Raw genomic sequence first — 20,989 nt, 5'->3', positions numbered from 1 at the left:
TGAGCTGTGTTGCTTTTACGCCAAACATATCGTTTTGCATTGTGGGCAAAAAGTTCGATTTTAGTTTCATCTGACCAGAGCACCTTCTTCCACATGTTTGGTGTGTCTCCCAGGTGGCTTGTGGCAAACTTTAGACGAGACTTTTTATGGATATCTTTGAGAAATGGCTTTCTTCTTGCCACTCTTCCATAAAGGCCAGATTTGTGCAGTGTACGACTGATTGTTGTCCTATGGACAGACTCTCCCACCTCAGCTGTAGTTCTCTGCAGTTCATCCAGAGTGATCATGGGCCTCTTGGCTGCATCTCTGATCAGTCTTCTCCTTGTCTGAGCTGAAAGTTTAGAGGGACGGCCAGGTCTTGGTAGATTTGCAGTGGTCTGATACTCCTTCCATTTCAAAATGATCGCTTGCACAGTGCTCCTTGGGATGTTTAAAGCTTGGGAAATCTTTTTGTATCCAATTCCGGCTTTAAACTTCTCCACAACAGTATTACGGACCTGCCTGGTGTGCTCCTTGGTTTTCATGATGCTCTCTGCGCTTTCAACAGAACCCTGAGACTATCACAGAGCAGGTGCATTTATACAGAGACTTGATTACACACAGGTGGATTCTATGTATCACCATCAGTCATTTAGGACAACATTGGATCATTCAGAGATCCTCGCTGAACTTCTGGAGTGAGTTTGCTGCACTGAAAGTAAAGGGGCCGAATAATTTTGCACGCACCACTTTTCAGTTTTTTATTTGCTAAAAAAGTTTAAATTATCCAATAGATTTCGTTCCACTTCACAATTGTGTCCCACTTGTTGGTGATTCTTCACAAAAAATAAAAATGTTACATCTTTATGTTTGAAGCCTGACATGTGGCAAAGGTTGAAAAGTTCAAGGGGGCCGAATACTTTCGCAAGGCACTGTATGGAGCAACAGTTTTCTAAGCATATGTACCTGTGCAGTGTAAACCCTAAAATTGTAAATGTCCAAGTCCCTGGGCATGGTTAGTGCTAACAAACATTAACATCAGTCCCTGGCTGCAATGAGCTTCCAATGTAAAGTCCAAAACTAACTTTCTTACATTAGAGACTATTTCAACAGGCGACAAATAAAATACCAGCATGTGTTTGGATTGTGGTGAGAAACCCACACAGCAAGAACATATAAACTTCAACAGCAACCCCAGTGTTACTAGACAGAACTGCTACCCACTTAGCCAGCAGGCAGCCTCACGCATGTTGCATCTCTGTGGTGTGAAGCAGCCCTAAGTCCATAGCCATGCTCAGTGTCACAAGCAATATACAATATATTGTCCGAAGTATTGGGACACCTGCCTTTACACGCACATGAACTGTAATAACATCCCAGTCTTAGTCCGTAGGGTTCAATATTGAGTTGGCACACCCTTTGCAGCTATAACAGCTTCTACTCTTCTGGGAAGGCTGTCCACAAGGTTTAGGAGTGTGTCTATGGGAATGTTTGACAATTCTTCCATAAGTGCATTTGTGAGGTCAGACACTGATGTTGGACAAGAAGGCCTGATCTACAGTCTCTGCTCTAATTCATCCCAAAGGTGTTCTGTTGTGTTGAGGTCAGGACTCTGTCCAGGCCACTCAAGTTCCTCCACCCCAAAATCACTCATCCATGTCTTTATTGACCTTGATTTGTGCACTATTCCAAATGATTTGGAGGTGGAATTATGGTGGGGGGTTGTTTTTCAGGGGTTGGGCTTGGCCCCTTGGTTCCAGCGAAGGGAACTCTTAAGACATCAGCATACCAAGACATTTTGGACAATTTCATGCTCCCAACTTTGTGGGGACAGTTTGAGGATGGCCCCTTCCTGTTCCAACATGACTGTGCACCAGTGCAAGGTCCATAAAGACATGGATGAGCAGGTTTGGGGTGGAGAAACTTGACTGGCCTGCACAGAATGACCTCAACCCGATAGAACACCCTTTGGCTGAATTAGAGCAGAGACTGTGAGCCAGGCCTTCTCATCCAACATCAGTGCCTGGCCTCACAAATGCACTTCTGGAAGAATGATAAAACATCCCCAAAGACACACTAAACCTTGTAGACAGCCTTCCCAGAAGCTGTTCTAGCTGCAAAGGGTGGGCCAAATCAGATTTTAACCCTACGGATTAAGACTGGGCTGTCATTAAAGATCATGTGTGTGTGTAAAGGCAGGTGTCCCAAAACTTTTGGCTAAATAGTGTATCTGGCAAGATTTACAATGGTGGTGGAACCTACACATAAATACTACATTTAGACATAGTTATAGGACCTGGGACAACTTCTCTACATGAAGCGGCATGTTTGGGATTTGAACCCCAGACACTCAGGGATACTAAGCAGAAGTTCTAACCTCTAAGGCCCCTTTCACATGGGACGGATCCGTAATAATCCGCCCCATGAACATCCACTTGCTCAGCGGGGATCGCTCAACGTTTATCCCCGCTGAGCTGGCAGATGACACTGTGCAGGGACCGCCCTGTAAGATCTCCGCTCTCCTCTATGGGGGATCGGATGAACACAGACCGTCTGTCCGTGTTCATCCGATCCGCTCTGCAGACTGATAGAAAAATAGGATTTTCCTCCGTCTGCAGAATCGGACCATAGCAGAGATGGATGATATCAGGTGTCAGCGGATGTTTATCCACTGACAGCCGCTATCCCAAACGGATGGATGAAATACGGACATACGGTCCACACGTGTGAAAGGGGCCAAAGCCATGGAGCTGCCACATGTGTTAACCTCCTACACATAAATACACATAAATACACATAAATACACATAAATACTGCATTTCTTTGGACAGGTGATGGAATTACATTAGTCAAGAGTTATTCTTCTTGGTTTATTCTGTGATATTTGATGTTTTTTTGTGGGTGACAGTAGAATATTGCCCTCACATTTTTGGTATTTCTGATGTTGGTACACATATGACATTTTTTTGGGCTAAAATTATGTTTATTTGGACATAATAAAAAGCACAAAAAATTGTCATTCATTTTAAATTTGTATCAGCAATGGTATTGTTTGTGCTTTGTAAAGACACTTGAGTCAGTTTGGGATGTGAGATGGAGAGTAACAAGTGAAAGTGACAGAGGCAAATATATTTTACCAAAACATCAAAACATTCCACATTCTAGCTTTCTTAAAAATAAAATATTCTATGTAGTAAAGTGATATGTGGAAAAGAAAAAAGCAGCTACACAAAAATCTGACAAAAATTCATAATAAACAATAGGTGAAAATGTAGCGCTGACAAATTCAAACAATAAAGTAAGAATACAGATTTTTGAAGTGTGAGAAAATATGTAAATAAGTCCCAACTAAATAATTGTGAGGACAATGAATACGTTCCAAATAGGTCAGTCCAACCCAGTGGGAGTTCCGTCCAAACTGGAAATGGGGTTACGGCTGAAAGAATGTAAAATCTGTAGACTGATAATATCCAAGAACAGTAGAAATGGCTACAGATCACGAGGACCTGGATGCCAGGGGCACCAGGTCAAACGGGCATGGATAACACGATCAACGACTCAGCAAGGATGATCCAGGGGGTCCACAGAAAAAAAGGGAAAGCACTTCCAATGGTTCAGGTAAAAAACAATGTGGGTTTTTTATTTCCAGAAAAAACAGTTAAGTAAATAATGTGATCACAATTAAAAGAAAAAGGGCAATAGGAGGAGCAGAGGTTTTCTCAGCTCCTCATATTGCCCTTTTTCTTTTAATTGTGATCACATTTTTTACTTATTAACTGGTTTTTATGGCAATATAAAAAACCCACATTGTTTTTTACCTGCACCATTGGAAGTGCTTTCCCTTTTTTGTTGCATATATACGTTTCATCTTCCTGTTTGGCTATTCCATCCCATCATCCATGGTCCGTGTGCCGTCCCTGCCAACGTGATTCCACCAAGAGGTTTTTTGGCTTCTGAGGGCTTCTGTGGACCCTCTGGATCATCCTTTCTGAGCCGTTGATCGTGTTATCCATGCCTGTTTGACCTGGTGCCGCTGGATTCCAGGTCCTCGTGATCTTTTAAGAGTAACCATTTCTACTGTTCTTGGATATTATCAGTCTACGGATTTTACATTCTTTCAGCCGTAACCCCATTTCCAGTTTGGACGGAACTCCCACTGGGTTGGACTGACCTATTTGGAACTTATTCATTGTCCTCACAATTTTTTAGTTGGGACTTATTTACATATTCTCTCACACTTCAAAAATCTGTATTCTTACTTTATTGTTTGAATTTGCCAAGTGCTACATTTTCACCTATTGTTTATTATGAATTTCATTTCAGAGAAAGATACATTTCATCTCAACTTTAAAAGGATTTTTTGTGAAAGTTACAATTGTTCCATTAGAATCAATGGTTAAAACATGCATTGGACTATCATAGAGCAGATTTTCACTTCCAAAAAATACTCTGTAATTAGCTCTCATTCTGGTATTTACTATAGCGCCGGGTAAAAAAGACACAGGAGCTAAAATGAGAGCTATTTGCAGGTCTGAGCATGCTCAGTTGTGTTGGCACCTAATTGTCCAAAACAGGAAATTTTTCACTTCTCTGACTTTTAAAGATATTTCAGTGTAGAAATCACTTTTTCACACAGTTTAAAAGCAAATTATCTTTAAATAATGTACCGCATGTACTATTTAGGCAATTATATCATGCTCTAAACATTATTTCCATGTGCAATTCTCCAGGTTTTAGCAGAGTAAGGGTTTGGGGCTATTTTTTTTTTTTTTAGGGAACTATAGTAAATTTGATTTTGGGAGTATTTTTGATCGAACCAACAAACATGAAATAGATAAAAATAAAATTTCAATAATAATAATACTAATAAAATAAAACAATAACAGCCATATGCTACAAACGATCCTGGGGTTAATAGATTCATCAAGTGTGGATCTAGCACTAGCAAGATAGAAAAATATGTGGGTAGCCCAAAAAACTAATCTGCAATGATCTAACTATGAGGGTGCTGCTCTTGGACCATACTGAGCGTTATTTTGAATCACTGTTAACATACAAAACTATGCTATGGGGTTTTGTACTCTTGTCTTTCCATTTATTTTTCTAGTTGACATATACCCCCCTGCCTCCCAGCCCAGTCCTCCCCTGCCATACACTTTTGTGGGGAAAAAGAAATAGCAAATAAAGGAAAAATAATATAGCATATACAATTGCGACACAAATCATATTGTAATTGAATGTTATGAAAAATTACCTTTCCTTTTTCAATTTGCAGCCGCTGTAATTTTCTGAAAATGCAATGCAATATGGCTGCCTGGAGTTGTTCTGTACACAGAATGTGTACAGAACGCCCCCCAGGAATATCATTTCCTGCTTGTTTGATTGGCTCTCTAAATTTTCATAAAGTTTGCATAAGAAATTTGCATAAGATACAAGTCAGATTTCATGAAACGAGGTTCTGATATGGTTTGTTGAAAAGCAGGTGTGCCGCATCCCATAATTAAATTATTAATAGAAACCCCCTAGGAGTGGGATTTTAATGGCACTACCAGACAAAAATATGTAACATATGAAAATTATTATTTTCATATGATCCATTTTTTTGTCTGTTAGTGCCATTAAAATCCCACTCCTAGGGGGTTTCTATTATCAAGTCAGATTTCATGCATCCCCTGGAACCAAAATATATAAAATAATACCAATAGAAACACATCCAAAGGGATGCAAGCCCAGCAGCTTTCCTCATTAGTGTTCTGCAGGCACACAGCTGGTTGATGATTATGAAACCACTCCCATTAGACCCACTCGGCACAGAAGAACAATGATTTCTTCAGAATAACAAAAGGTAGGAATCTGAAACAAAGGTTGTCATAATCCCTGCAGAGGGAAATGTTTTTTTTTTTCTCAACAAAAGTGAAGTTACGCTTTAAATTATATTTCTGATGCAAAGTTTTCTTTTCTTTTTTATTTTTTAATGCAGAGCTATAAAAATAAACACAAATTTAAAAAGTTGTCCTTCAAACAGTAACATTAAATAAAAATCAAAGGGGAGTAGGAAACAGAGGTAATAATTGGATTTAGACTTGCTCTAAGGAATATTGAAAATATTTAAAATATTTTTTGAGGGAATTTAGTAAGACTGGAGCAGCCTGAATGTAGGGAAGCAGCTTTGCATGGCAATCAATCCGGTTGGATTGGTTGGTTACTATGCACCTCTGCTGCAGTTTCTGGGTGCTTCTGTTTTGGTAAATTCTGACCATTGTTTGGATATGTCATTATGAGTATGTTGCTTATTGAGACCAAGCTCTAGCTAAAGGAATTCTTCTGTGTTTACAGAATGCAACTGTAACCAGCAAGGATCGGAGCATGAACGCTGCAATGAAACTGGTGATTGTGTGTGCCGGCCTGGAGCCACCGGGACCAAGTGTGATGAGTGTTATCTCGGCTATCACTGGAGGCAAGGCTGCCATCGTAAGTAACGCAATGAGGGCAGGTTCAAAGGGATTATATGCTAACCAGCCATATATTAAGAGTATTAAATGGAAATCCCTTTTTATTTCAGTTTTATTGGACGTACATGTGAAATTATCACCTGGGTGTAAATAATCTTACAGCCTACTCTAACTCCCTAGTTTTGCACAGAGCGGTGAAAGCATAGAACATCTGTCAGGTTTTTATTTTGGTTTGAGATCCTAATGGAGATTTTCCCATATTTCCTGTTGGGAAGGAGGATGACAAGAAATCTGAGCAGTGGAAAGACAGACTGCAAAAACTTTTTTTGTAAAGTATAACCTCTGTCCAGTTATAATTACTTGAAGATTGATGGTGCTGGAATCTTAGGTAGATATACTTTGGTGCCAATACTATATTTGACAAAAACATCTTAGTGGTATCCCAATGGGGTGTCTAGGTGATTGGTAGAAGGCTCTCATGAACCAAGGAACTGGAACAGTCATCTAAAAGTCAGACTAAAATGAAGTGGAGTACAAAGTTGACCATAAACCTAAAAAAGGAGGCTTTTTTGTGCTTGGCATGTTTGGCAATGGTGTCCTTGTACCTTCCCCAATCATTGACAGCTGTATTACACTGAGGACATTGGGCCATGCACAGCTCCTGTATTTTTGTGTAGCACCCTCCTAGGTGGGTTAGATAAGTGTTAGAGTGTGTTCATGATAGGTAAATTTAGCTGCCACACTGTAGGCAGTGTAGCCATAATTTTGTGTAGGTAAAAGAATAGTTTGGCTCACTGTACCCAGTGAGCTGTGATCATTTAGTCAGGTATGTGCTCTGTTGCTGCTAGTTTGCTGGATAGCTCCCTTTGTATCCAGGAAACTTTAGAAGTTTCTGGATGATAGGAGTGGAGCTATGCAGATAGCTGCAAAAATATTGATGTAGCTCCAGTTTATCCCAGAGAGGCAGGCTCTGAAGGCATGCTGGGAGACTGCATTTATTTTAGGAGCACATAGAGCTCTAGAACTTGTCCCAAAGTGGAGAAATCCAGCCTGAGGGGAGCTCACTGCCCTCTCATGCAAAGGCTGCTATAAGAAGGCCTTAGGTGGATGACCTGAGGGAGGAATGCTGAGATCCAGGTGCTTGGAAGAAGCTGATTGAGGGGAGCTGTCTGCTATATATCGGTCTGGTATCACTAGAGGGTGTTGCTTGGAAGGAGCTCCATCTGTCCTTGGGCTTTTTGAGTACAGACATCTTGTGCGTTAAAGGCAACATTGGCTGGTGTCTTATCCTAAAGGGAAACCAAGTCTTCAGTTGTACATACAGTAGTTCTTATCTTTGGTGTATCTCACCACTTCCCTTAACCCTATCCATTTCTCCAAAAATAAAACACCAAAAATAATATCCCCTAGGCTGGTCTCTGAAGAGAGAGTAAATAAGTCTGTTGTGTGCCTGGCTACAGGGCATAAGTTGAGAGGACCTGAACAGTAATTCCTGTGGCTCCTATGGGAGTAGCGATACATTTGCAATGTGACTCAAAATACAAGTTTCCTGTTTGAGAGACATTGTATTTCAAAAGTGAGACTTTTTTTTCCACAAGTGGTCTGTGGAAGAGGGGGCCTCATCAATTTATTAGCATAAGCCACACAACTGGTAGTCTCTCTCTTCATTAAAGTAGAATTATAGGCAAAACTTTTTTTTTCATTTCGGATAGAGTAAGGGAGTGTAATAACCCGTGATTTTTTTTTTCACCATCTGTGTTCCATTGCGGAGATTTCCCTTCGCTTCCTGTCCCATAGCCAAACAGAAAGTGAGAGGAGATCTCTGCAAATTAAGGGAATTCATTGGGGCCCCCCTGGTCACCGGAATCAGTGTCCCCATTGGAATATTTCCCCTCTATTAATTTTCTGGGGACAGCCCAAAATTTGTGATTTTCTTTACTTTCACTTTCATGATAATGGTGACAAACAGAGAGGTGACTCTTCCTAATGGGGGGACAGGCAGCAAAAAGAAACTAACACGCATTCTAATCCCTCTGCACTCTATTCAAAACTTTTTTTTAAAGTTTTGCCTTTTAGTTATACTTTAAGCTTTATTGCACAGAGTTCATTGAATCTCCCACTGAACTCCTCTGGATCCTTCACCCTCTCTTCCTTAATCATATGTCCACTTTGACTAAGCCCTGAAAGAGAATGAAACATGGGTGAGGAGCACAATGCAATAAAGCTCATCGAAAGAGCCATTGTGCATTGATGAGTGTGGTGTTGAAGTATTTACAGGCAAGACAGTCACATCACCCCCACTGGCGAGTGCAGGTAGGGTCCAATGAACTGGTCCTTTGTTTAAAATGTATGAGGACCGCTGCCCCACACTCTGTCCAAAGCAAAGTTTTTTATTTTTTTTATCTCTACTTTTAATAAGCCTATCTAAAAACAGCAAGTGAAAATTAAACAAAATAATATTAAGAGAGCTTGCCACCGTGTGTCTGTCTAGTCTCAGTCTATAATTCCCAGTGTGCTCTGGAGACACAGTTCTGCTTGGAAGACCTTTACTCGCAAGTGATTAAGTAACGCAGACACATTAAATCTGCCCAGGATGCAGCCTGCCCTTTGCTCTGCTGTGCTGGAAGATTTGTGTTATTTTGACCTTAATGAAAAGAGTTTAAATTATGTTTATATCAGCTGCACACCAAGATATATTCCAGAACTGTACAAGACCCGAATAATAAATGGGAGATGTAGGTTTTGCCATTATATTTAAAAAACTATTCCATTTATTTCACTAGAACATAACGTCATTAACAAGTAACTACAGACCTGTTCGTTTAACTGCTATAGCCAGAATGTACTGTACATGAGAGTTTGATAAATGACCATGTAATTTTTGCTAGAAAACAATATCAAGGATTGATGGCATGGGTTTGAAAATGACCAATGTTGTCAAATAATCTACTTTCTTTTTATGAGGAAGCAAACAAAAACTTGGACAAAGGAGAAGATATACTTGGACTTCCCAAGAGATGGCTAATGTGTATGTTACAATCTTGGAGAATTTAGTCTCTAAATAGACAGAAAACTGGCTTAAAGGAGAAGTCCAGCCTGAGCTTGTTTGGCTGGGCTTCTCCTAATGCCGCTTACACACGACCAGACTTTTCAATGGACTAGGTCCAACGTTCTTCCTGACGGACTTTCTGAACGAAACGTACTAGGCAACACACAACCGGACTAAGTGCGTTAGTTTTGAACGTGATGACGGGACTAAAGGAAGTTCAATAGCCAGTAGCCAATAGCTGCCCTTGTGTTATATTTGGTCCGTCGGACTAGCACACAGACAAATGTTTTTTCCTGATTTTTAGTCCGTCGGATAGATTTGAAACATGTTTTATTTCTACATCTCTCTGACTTTTGGGAAAAAAAAGTCCGCTGGAGCCCACACACGATCCGATGGATGTCCGATGGATGCAGGTCCGCCGGTCCAAGTCTGCCAGAAAGTCAGATCGTGTATACGCGGCATTGGAGTCACAGGAATGCCATTAGTTTTGGACTATTGTGACCCGTTTCAGCTCTCTGCTGACATCACTGGAATTAGTCCAGGTACAGCGTCATCCCAACTCTAGGAGTCTGAATCCGCCAGGTGCCTGGACAGATGGCCCACTCCGCCACAGCTCAAAGCTCCAGTGAGCATGGAGGAGCAGAGTGGAGAGCTGTGAATCACAGTCAGTAGCTCTCCTCTTGGGGAGTTGAGAGAACCGAGCCATTGGAGGTGTTTGGTGGCTCAGATCTCAGTGCAGAGGCGGCGGGGGACAGATGCGGCATCAGACCAATACTGCATCCATCTAGGTAAGTATGATTCTGCAAAAAAGTACAAACCCATACTTCTCTTTTAAAGACTCTAATCAGAGAGAAGTGATGAATAATGATTCATACTCTCAATGCTCTAAGGTTATTAGCGGTGTACCCCAAGGTTGAGTGTTAAGTCCCCCTCTGTTTAGCCTACTTATACATTTTATATAGAGTTTGAGAATAAAAGTACCCTTTGTTTGCAGATGACACTAAGCTATTTAGTGGCATAAAGTCCCTACAGTATGTCTCTTTTTGCCTACAAGCAAACCAGAATGCGGTGTTTGGTTTGGTAATTATGTGGTAAATGAGGGTTGATAAATGTAAAGTTATGCACTTAGATACATCATACACTCTACAGAGGAGAGGTGGGTACAACTGGGGGAATTAAATGATTGAGCAAGATTTGGGTGTTCTGGTAGGTCATAGACATAATACCAGTGTACAGTGTCAAGCTGCAGTTTCCAAAGTAAGCAAAATACTTTCTTGGATTAAAAGAGGTGTACACTCCAGAGAGGGGTAGACATAATCTTGCAAAACATTAAGATGCCCTCACATACAATATGCAGTTTATTTCTGGGCACCAGCTAGAAAATACACCCAATACCTCAAACTCGTTTTCAGTAATAATCATTAAACACCATGCATGTTTGGGGTGGGAGTAAAATTGGGTGGTGGTGGGAGGGCAGCAGCTGTAAGTATGGTTGCAACATAATGCAGAGATACTGAATTTAGCATATCAATACACCTGACATGGAGAGATTAGAGATACTACCTATTATCTAGTTGCCAACATTCCAAAATAGGAGGGAGGTCTTAAAGGGATGGTAAATTTTTTATTTTATTTTTACTTGCTCTGTGAATTGGTATTGCAAAGAGCGACCCTAAGCCTCCTCTTCTCGGGTCCCCCACCTTGCCTCTTCTAAATGTGCCCCCAAAGCAAGCTGCTTGCTATTAGGGTCACACTTGTGGGCACAATCTCAAGCTGCGCTGGCTGCATCCACAGACACAGACAGTGCCACCTGGCCCCGCATGCCGCTCCTCCTTGTCACAGGATTTGACTGACAGCAGATGACAATGGCTCTCGCTGCCTCAACAAAGCCTGTGAGACCCAGAAGTGAAAGGAAAGAGCCACTAAAGATGGACACAGTGCTGTATCAAGTGAAGACTCATGTAAGTATAAGGAGAGGGGTGGGCGAGAGGGTGATGCTGCTACCTAAACATTTCTTATCCTAATGCAGGGAATGTACTAGAGTAAGAAATGTTTAGGCTTTAAATACACTTTAAAAGGATCAAGAAGAAAATTGTGTAGTGCGATGTATGCTGCCTGCAGAACACTGCTCAAGAAAGTGGATATTGCTTTACAGTGTATAGCCTGTAGTGTGAGAGTTAAATAATCTCCATTATTGTTGTCCTTGTTGGTAATGGTTATCCCCAGCATTGGTGTGGCCATTCTCTTTATTGGTTGTCAGTCATAATAATGTTAAACCTCAAGCATTGGTGGTCAGTGGCAGGCTGTAATAACCCCTCAGCATTGGTGGTTTGGAGCAGCTGTAATAAGACTTCCTCCTTCAGCATTGGTGGGCAGCGCAGGTCTAGGCTGTAATAAGAACCCCTACCCCAACATTGGTGGTAAGTGGCAGGCTTAGGTTGTAATAAAATTCCACCCTCACCTTCCCAGTGGTTTCCTTACCTGGGCACACAATCTCATGTCGCTGCCTCTACATATTGATCGGGACTACTACTGTCTGGCAAAGATCAATAAACCTGATAGTTCTCTTCTTTTAGTGCCAAGTGCTGGAACGCAGAGACTATTCCAGCACTTGGTATGCCGCAGCCACTCTGTATGTCATGGGGCTGCCCTCCAAGTGGTACCACCTGATGCCGATTGTACCCCCTTCCCCTGTTATGCCACTAAAAAGTGGTATCTTGCTAGTCAATTGTAGGGACATATAATCCAGCTACAGTCGTGTTATACTGCCATCTACAGGAAGAATGATAGACACTAGTAAACAGAAAAATCCAGCCTGCTTTAATCCCCTCCTCTACCCAGCACATCTCAGTCCTTTTTTTCTAGTGTCCTGTAAGGATGAAAGTCTACCCAAATTTTTGGTAGCCTTTTTTGCTTTGACTTTCTTCTGCCATTGACCTCATTCAAGATTACTTTTTACACCGCTGCTTGAACTAATCTCTATACAGCAGTTGTCTGAATTGGCTACTCCCGAGCCTGACTTTGACATTCTATACTCAGATTGTGCTGGACTGGAAGTGGGGAGCTAACCTGGAATGTGCCCCTTGGGCATTGGGCTCTGCATTGTGGTGTTTTTTGCAGACCTGCATGCATTACTAAAATGTATCTGTAGCCTGTGCTCCACCTCCAGAGCTTTGGCATTGCCTAAACACTCGACCCTTGCTCTGAAGACTCACTTTGCTACTCTGCTTGAAGAGTGTCATTCAGGAGCTGGGTAGAAGCTGCCATCTGGGCATTGTATAAAGGATTCAGTGCCAACAGATGAACTAAAGCTGAACTAAAGGCAAAACTCTGGCCTTTGTGTTCTTCCTGGCATCCCATTGTGGAATGCTCAGATGACCTCCTGTGAAGAGAGTCAGCTCTGTGGACCCTCGTAGTAAGCACCTTCCCAAAGGGCCAAACACCTGTAAAAGTTCAGCTTGGCTGGTTTCCAGACTTGGTAGCTGTATGCCAACAGTGGGCTATTTAAATCTCTCTCTAAAAAGCCCAATCCCTGTGTACCTGAATTTACTTGTTATCATACAGTTACATAAGTAACCTCTTCTCCTCCCCCGAAGGAGAGTAGGACATTGGGAGAACCTTCCCTTAGGCTAGTCACCCCCTTTTTTCTGGCCCATCTTGGACCCCCTTTATTTTCTCAGGGCTTTGGATTCTCAGCAGGCCTGCATGCCTATCTCTATGGCCCAGGTAGTTCCTGGCTTAATCTTTCATCCTTCAGCTTCTTTAAACAGCTGGGATAGTTTCTTCTCCTTGTATCTGGGAGATTTCACTCAACAGAGATCCACAGGGCCATTAAATAGTCCCTCAAGCGGGTAGTTTCCTCCACATTGGGTGATCCAGCTTTGAGCTAGGATCCTGGTTCAGACTCTGTTAGATGCCATCTAGGTGTGTAAGTCCTCCCTACAATAGGGAGGTAGACTGGTTCCTGAGCTGGATGCTAAAAGTTATTAACTTTTCTCTGCCTCCCCTATGGGCAATTGCTTGGGATCAGGCTCTTCTCAACTGGTAGACCATGCACCAACCTAGGTGTGAGAGGGTCTCACACCTAGGTGCACCTCAGATTCTACGTGGTAGATCACTGCTGAGGAGTCCTGGATCTCTCTGCATCTGGATCTAACTGGATTGTAAGAAGGCAAAATAATTACTCTGTAGGTACCCTCTGCTAGTGATAAAAGTACATCCAGACTAATTTGGTCCTATCCACCTGAGAATAGTCCATCCTTCTTTGACTAATCTATGGCCTCTTGAGGAAGGTCCTCCAGGTGCATTCCCTTGTTCTGCCCTTAACCAGATGAATGCTCCTAGTGGTTGTGCTAGGATTCCTGTCCTTCACTCCACATCTGCTGATGCTTTGCTGGAAAAGGAGGTATCAGGAGCTTTTTAGACCAATAGATTGTGGCAGGGTGAGGCAGACTCTGCAGTTTCCTTCTGCATGGCTCCACCTTGGGGTGTCAGAATGGATGTATTTTCTCCATCCTCAGTTCTGTCCGGTTGTTCCTAACTCACCAGTCTAATCCCGCGTACACACGACCGGACTTTTCGAGGGACTAGGTCCGACAGACTTTTGAAGGAGTTCTGATGGAGTTCTGACAGAGTTCTGACAGACTTTCCGAATGAACGGACTTGGCCACACACAATCACACAAAAGTCAGATGGATTCAAACGTGATGACGTACGACCGGAATAGAATAAGGAAGTTCATAGCCAGTAGCCAATAGCTGCCCTAGCATCGGTTTTTGTCCGTCAGACTAGCATACACACAAGCGGATTTCTCGGTAGGAACTGGGTTCGGCGGAGTTCCGTCGGAAAAATTTGAAACATAATCCATTTCTAAAGTCTGTCGGATTTTTACAAATCTAAAGTCCGCTGCAGCCCACACACGATCGAATGGTCTGCCGGAATCGTTCCGTCGGACCTTTGATGTCGAAAAGTCCGCTCGTGTGTACGGGGCATAAGGCTAACGTCTAACATTCATTTCTGCTTACTCTTGTGAGGTGCTTCACATGCATTCTTCCCCATCAGTCACATTGACATTGTAGGATCAAAGCCTTGAGTTCTCTAGCAGTCTCGGGAGTCACTTCACACCCCTTTGTGAACTATAGTGATGTGCTGATACTGAACCTTCACTGGTATGCCTCACTAAGCTAGATTGGTTGACTGTGTAGATAGCTTCCCAAGTTTTAGGTTTTTAAGGCTTGTTATTTTCCATGTATACCTGCTGGTCGTCCACCTGGACTTTTTTTTTTTCCAGGTTCCCTCTGGGGACCTGTTCCTTATAGGGGTTGTCCCCAGTTTTCTGTTGATGACATCAGGTTGTGGATCTTTTCTACCCTACATGGGAATTTTTTTGTTGTTCCACCTCTTTTGGTGAGTTCTGGTATATCAGTGTCTCACTTGCTAAGGTTCCCTTGCATATGGAATAATTCCCCTCTGGTGGTCACTTTTTTTAACTTGGTCTTTGAGGATGAAGTTAATTCTTTGTGCCCTCCATCTAATTGTTTGACAGGTTCCCCTATTTGGTAAGGAATCAGTCTCTTCCAGTTCAGATTTAGGTGTCCTTGAGGTGGCTCCTGGGTTGTAGGCAGTCCCCACTTTACATGTTGGACTTATTGGTAGTTGTTGTGTTGTCCACTTCTCCATTGGACTGCTTTTGGAAGGCCAACAGTATTTGGATTCCTGTGTCTTTAGACTAACGTGATAGAAAAAAAGGCTACGTGTTCTTGCTGTAAAATCTTGTAAAAAAAAAAAAAAAAGTAAGATTTGTTCTTACAGTCAATACCCTTTCTTGGAGTCCATTGAGTCCAGGTCCCACTCCTTTGTGTTTCTAATCATGCTCTTGTTACTGCTTGTTACAAACTGAAGCACACTGGGAAGAGGAGGGAGGTTTTACAGGAACGGGCTTATTATTTTCTGGTTTGCTGGTTATTGGTGTCCAGAGCAGCTAGTGGGGCGGCTATCAGAGCCGCGAGGGGGTCAGTGGGCACAGTTGCTGCATATGATGGGCAGAATGGGCTGCATTTGATGGATACAAGTGGCTGCATTTGATGGACACAAGTGGCTGCATATGATGGGCACAACTGGCTGCATATGATGGGCACAATGGCTGTATATGATGGGCACAATGGCTAATTATGATGGGCACAGTGAGGCTGCAATTGATGTGGGGGGGGGTTCAGTATTTTTCAGTTTGTTTGCGCCCCCCCCAAAAAAAATTTGAGCACCAGCCGCCACTGACATGCTGCATAAGACACTATGCTTTACAATGGATTTCACCACATCCAGGTCCAGCAAGGGAACTCCTCTATCTGTATAAGTTTCAAACTGTACACATGCAGGCTGTGTGTTATCAAACACAATATTCAGACTCCAGGCTATATGGATGAGCTGTGCTCTGTGCTCCACTCCAAGCAGGGATATCCCTGTCTCTGTGTGCGTTCCACAAACTGAGTACACAGGCTGTAATTATATCTCTAGGCTCATTGCTGTGTGCAGGATCCAAGCAGCCTAGGTCGGCTCTGCTTTGCAGTGTGAGGAAAGGGCTGTTGGGAGTCTTCCAGCTACAGTGAGCTATTGGGTACAGGTGATGCTGAAAATGTCAGTGTCCAGTATGTTCCAAATGCCTAGTAGGTATAGCCTGCTGAGATCTATGACAGGTATGCGATGGAGACGCACACAGCGGTGCATGCCATGGAGGGGAGGATAGACACCTGCAATTGCCTACATGTTTCGCCCCTCCCACTACTCTGGGCTTTTTCAGGACATGGTTACAGGCAGCGTGGTGGCTATTACCTTATATATCCGAACCTCTAAATTGACTACTTAAAGACACATCGCCCCAAATGTAGATGGGTATATGTCTACTCAGAAGGTGCCCCCTATATACACATATCTGTATCAGGGTGCATGAGCGGTGGGGAGCAAAATAGAGTGAAACAAATTATCTGTATTTGGGTCCAAACAAATCACCGGATGTTGTCCCCGCCCATTATGATGTCACAGTCCCAGAGGATGCTGGGACTGTGACATCATAATGTGTGTTGTGTTTTTTTTTTACTTGTGTGTGTTTACTTTTACTTGTGTGTACACCTTGAGTGTTGTGTTTTTTTTAAACTTTTTTTCACAGGTGAATGGGTAGGGGTACTTTGTACCCCATACTCATTCACATAGGGTGGGGGGCCTTATTAAAGGGGGCTCCCAGATTCCGATAAGCCCCGCGCCCGCAGACCCCGAAACCAACGGCCAGGGTTGTCGGGAAGAGGCCCTTGTCCTCATCAACATGGGGACCCCCTTCCCCAAGGCACCCCCCCATGTTGAGGGCACGCGGCCTGGTACGGTTCAGGAGGGGCTCGCTCATTCTCACCCCCTTTCCTGGCCGGCTGGGTAGCGTGCTCGGATAAGGGTCTGATGTGGACCTAGGGGGGGACCCCCATACCGATTTTTCAGTGTAGGGGTTCCCCTTTAAGTCCATACCAGGTGACGCCTCCTTCGACGGCCCGGCTACCTAGAGACGCGCTCAAAATGAGCGGACTTTTCTCCGGGCGGGAAAAGTATGTTCATTTCAAAAGTACAGCGGACTGGCACACACAGCGGATTGTCTGCCGAAATGCGAGTCCAGCGGACAGATTGGAGTGCAAAAAGACTTTCTAAGTCCGCCGGACTTTTGGGTAAAAAAAAGTCCGCCGGAGCCAACACACGGGGGGATTGCCGCCGGACTTTTCCACCGGATTGTTTGATCGTGTGTACGAGGCATAAGCATTTCATAATGCCCAAAATGAAGTACCCCCAGATTCCCAAATACCAGGATGGGGCTCAGTACATATGCATCCTCTCGCTCATACCCCCCATGATTAGCTCCAACACGTAACTGAAATAAATTTAAAAAAATATAAAAAGTAATTCATAGATAGAGAAGGCTGAGTGGACCCAATCATCCACTATCCGCCTTCAAATCAAAAATGGGGATGTTTGGGGGCTGGGGTCCCCCTCATTGGGTAGCTGACTGATTCGGTCAATGGGTTTGTATTGGGTTTTGTATTTTTAATTTCCAATAAATTATACTTATACTGCTATAGTAGCCTTTGAGGTGCTCTATCCCGGTGGGGTTTTTTTTTTTATATATATGCATGGCTTTTTAGATGCACTTCCCCTAATGATTGGTGTAGCACTAAGTGGGTATTTCCACTCCCAGGACTCTGCTTTGGTTGGGTTTTTTATAATGGTGTATAAAATCTAGCCCCTTCTACAAAAAAAAAGCAAGAACATCAAAAACGTGGAATGTCGCACTACAAAAACACACTGAAAATCGCATCATGCTGCAGCTGCACTAATATGCACCTAGGCGTTTATTTGTTGTCCTTTGTGCATCTGGCACACTCTATAATTTCTGGCTTACCAAAAATGTATATAACTGGTGTAAGCAAAGAATTTTGGGAAAGAGCAATGCCCCGTACGCACGATTGGACTTGCCGACAACAAAACCGTGGATTTTGTTCCAGGGCTGTTGGCTCCAAATTGTCTTGCATACACACGGTCACACAAATGTTGGCCAACAATTACGAACGTAGTGACATACAAGACATACATGATATCTCCATCAGGAACACTAGTTATATCTCTGGCTCGTTCTTGATTCCAAGCATGCATGGACTTTTGTCCAACGGACTTGTGTACACACGATCAGAAAATGCGACAACAAACATTTGTTGGTGGAAAATTTGAGAACCTGCTAGCCAACATTTCTTGGCGGAAAATCCAACAACAAATGTTCGATGGAGCATACACACGGTCAGACTTCCTGCCAACAAGCTCACATCATATATTGTCGGAAAATCCGATCGTGTGTACTGGGCATTAGTCTAAACTTCCCTTTAGAGAAAATTCTGTTTCTGCAGATATGAAGAGAGCGGGCTCCAGAATCTAAAATTTCTCTCTGAACCTACCTAGGCCAGTGATTAACAAACATAAAGGATTTATGATAAGTTTTTATTGAACATTAACAAAACATGGTATACACTACAGCAATACAATATTTAAATGCCTGTTTTAGAACAATATTGCAAAGAAGAGGGTCCATAAAACTGATAAAGCCACTGGAATGTGTATGTAGTGTTATCTATGCTGGTGATATAACTTGCACAACAATGATTTAAGATTTAGTGTGGTGAAAACACAAAGCAGTATGAGGCCCTTATACAAGGTAGGTTAAGAAGTGCCAGCCTGTCATAAATGGATAGACATTGGTATTCATCATGAAAGATTACAAAGGGAGCCATTGGGCAGAAATGGAAGAAAAGGGGAGAATGGGAAAGTGGGGGGCAGGCCCACATGGGCTTATCATCAAGAACAAGGGTAGGGATGCTGTATTTATTACAAGTCAAATGGTAAGTAGAGATCAGTCAAAGTTTATTAGAAGGCAAATTTGTCATTCAGGGTTCATAGGAACTTGGAATTCACGGATAGCTTTAAAGTACCTTTTTATTTGGGGTCAGTTCCACCAAATATGTAGTAGGGTGCCCAAGTATTTACTGGTTTTAAAAAACACTGTTGGGTAAAACCCTCTTCTATCATGAATTTTTAGCACTGGTTATTTTACTGTATAGTCATTTTGATATTTGTTTTCTTTCTTTCCCTTTCTTCAGCCAATGTTTGCGATGATGAACTGCTCATCTGTCAGAATGGCGGCACCTGCCACCAAGGCCAGCGATGCATCTGCCCCAGTGGCTTTAAAGGGGCCCTATGCCAGGATGCCAAATGTGATTCCACCCACAGGAACTGTGACTCCGCCTCCAGCACCATGGTCATCTCAGTTTTACTCCTTGTCTGTACACTATTACTGAGCTTGGAAGGCATTTAAAGCCCATGACTATGATTGGCTGAACACACTGCAGGTTGTGTCTACTTCTCACATTACTCCCCTGTAAGGAAGAACCAAAAAAAATTAAAAAAAATGTTTGGGGGATGTAATGATGGTAACTCAGCTTCTGCAGTGCCTTATCGCCTTGTGACATGGAACTTACAAAGAAAAAGCCCATGGCATTCGTACAATGTGGAGATTATTACTGCTGCAGTCCTCAGGTGGAAGAAGTGACATATCCTTCGAAGATTTGTAGTGTGGCCCATATAACCTTGAAGGGACACTGTTAGTTGCAATACCTACATGCACTTGGCCACCAGCTAAGTGATAAATCAAACAAAATGGATGTCACCTTAAGCCCCTCCCCCTCTTTTAAATCAGGGCGGAGATTTAGAAGGGTGGCAGATCTGGCAAAGAGGGAAGGTGAATTCTAGAGAAGCCCTTTCTTATTAAGATGCAGAAAATGGACCCTGTGCCAAAAACAGTAAATATACAAGTATAGAGATGGTTAGAAAAGATGACCGCATGGGCATTTGTTACCTTTTGCGGGAGGAAGCATCTGAATCATAACTATTTGGCTTTGACTGTTTGCTGTTTCTTTGTGTGATGAGAATGTCTGCCTAAACTAACCCACATAGTGTTTTTCTGGGTGGTGGGGGGGGGGGATGGGTGGAGTCAATTTCTTATTGTGCAATCTCACAGACCCCCGAAGAAATGTTATTTTTGGAAAAAGAATATACATAATACAGTTTTATGTTTTTACTTTTACATTTTAGTGTAAGATCTATTCATGTTCACTGTGACACGCAATTACTCTTTGTGCAGAAGAGAAGGGTTTAGGGTGGTTGGGGTTGGAGAGTTACTGGCACCTCTTATAGGGTTACGGGTTCAAAGGGACTGCTCCATTCAAGTGGAGAAGTTCAAATAGTAAATCAAGAATATATTTAAAAATGGAATTATTGCAGGGCAGAGTATGATAAAGAAACAGATTCTATCGATATATTGTATATCCATTTTCTTTTTGTAGAAAATTATTTTTGTTTTGATGTTATATTAAAAACACAGAGAGAACGCTTTATCCCGAAAACTCAGACATGTTCAGAGATATCCAAAGTAAAAAAATTGTGTATTAACATTGTTTGTTGTCTGTTGCTTTTCACTACGATAGTTTTCATTTTAGTTTCCCCAGTTAAAGAATTTCTGTTCTTAAATCCAATTACACCTATAAAGGGAAACCTAAAGTGAATTTTTAGTGTTAGTTTTAAGCAAGTAAGTGATTTCATTTTGGAGTAGCCATGTGCAAGTCGTTTCGTTCTGAATTCGTTTTTTTAACGAATTTCGACAAATTTGTTAATTTGCAAACCCGTTTGCGGAAATCCATTTAACTAATTATTCCAAATATTTTAAATTCGTAAATTCAAAATTCCGAAAATTTGAAAATCTGAAATAACGAACTATTATATTATAGGTATTGGAATTTCTTTTCAAATTTGGCTGTTATGCCACATACACACGACCGTTTTTTCTGTCAGAATACACTCTGACGGTTTTTCCAACGGAGTTCCGCTGAAACGGACTTGCCTACACGCGATCACACCAAAGTCCGATCGTTTAGAA

At 42.4% G+C, this 20,989-nt stretch overlaps 1 protein-coding gene across 6 annotated transcripts in view; it reads left to right on the top strand.

The window, feature by feature from the left end:
- The window catches only part of NTNG2 (netrin G2), a 193,713-nt gene extending 173,208 nt beyond the window's left edge, over nucleotides 1-20,505 (top strand). For all 6 annotated transcript variants that reach the window (XM_077477795.1, XM_077477811.1, XM_077477803.1 and 3 more), the window contains 2 exons: nucleotides 6,316-6,450; nucleotides 19,158-20,505. In XM_077477795.1, the coding sequence (XP_077333921.1) occupies nucleotides 6,316-6,450; nucleotides 19,158-19,372 (350 nt within the window). In that variant the 3' untranslated portion in view covers nucleotides 19,373-20,505. The remainder of the gene's footprint in view (nucleotides 1-6,315; nucleotides 6,451-19,157) is intronic.
- The last annotated feature ends 484 nt before the right edge of the window (nucleotides 20,506-20,989 follow it).

Source organism: Lithobates pipiens, unplaced genomic scaffold (assembly GCF_037356315.1).
Source record: "Lithobates pipiens isolate NorthernLeopardFrog02 unplaced genomic scaffold, aLitPip1_a1.2 Scaffold_1, whole genome shotgun sequence".
Classification (NCBI taxonomy): Eukaryota; Metazoa; Chordata; class Amphibia; order Anura; family Ranidae; genus Lithobates; species Lithobates pipiens.
The sequence above is the reverse complement of the archived record's forward strand: the minus strand, read 5'-3'. Positions and strand labels throughout refer to the sequence as shown.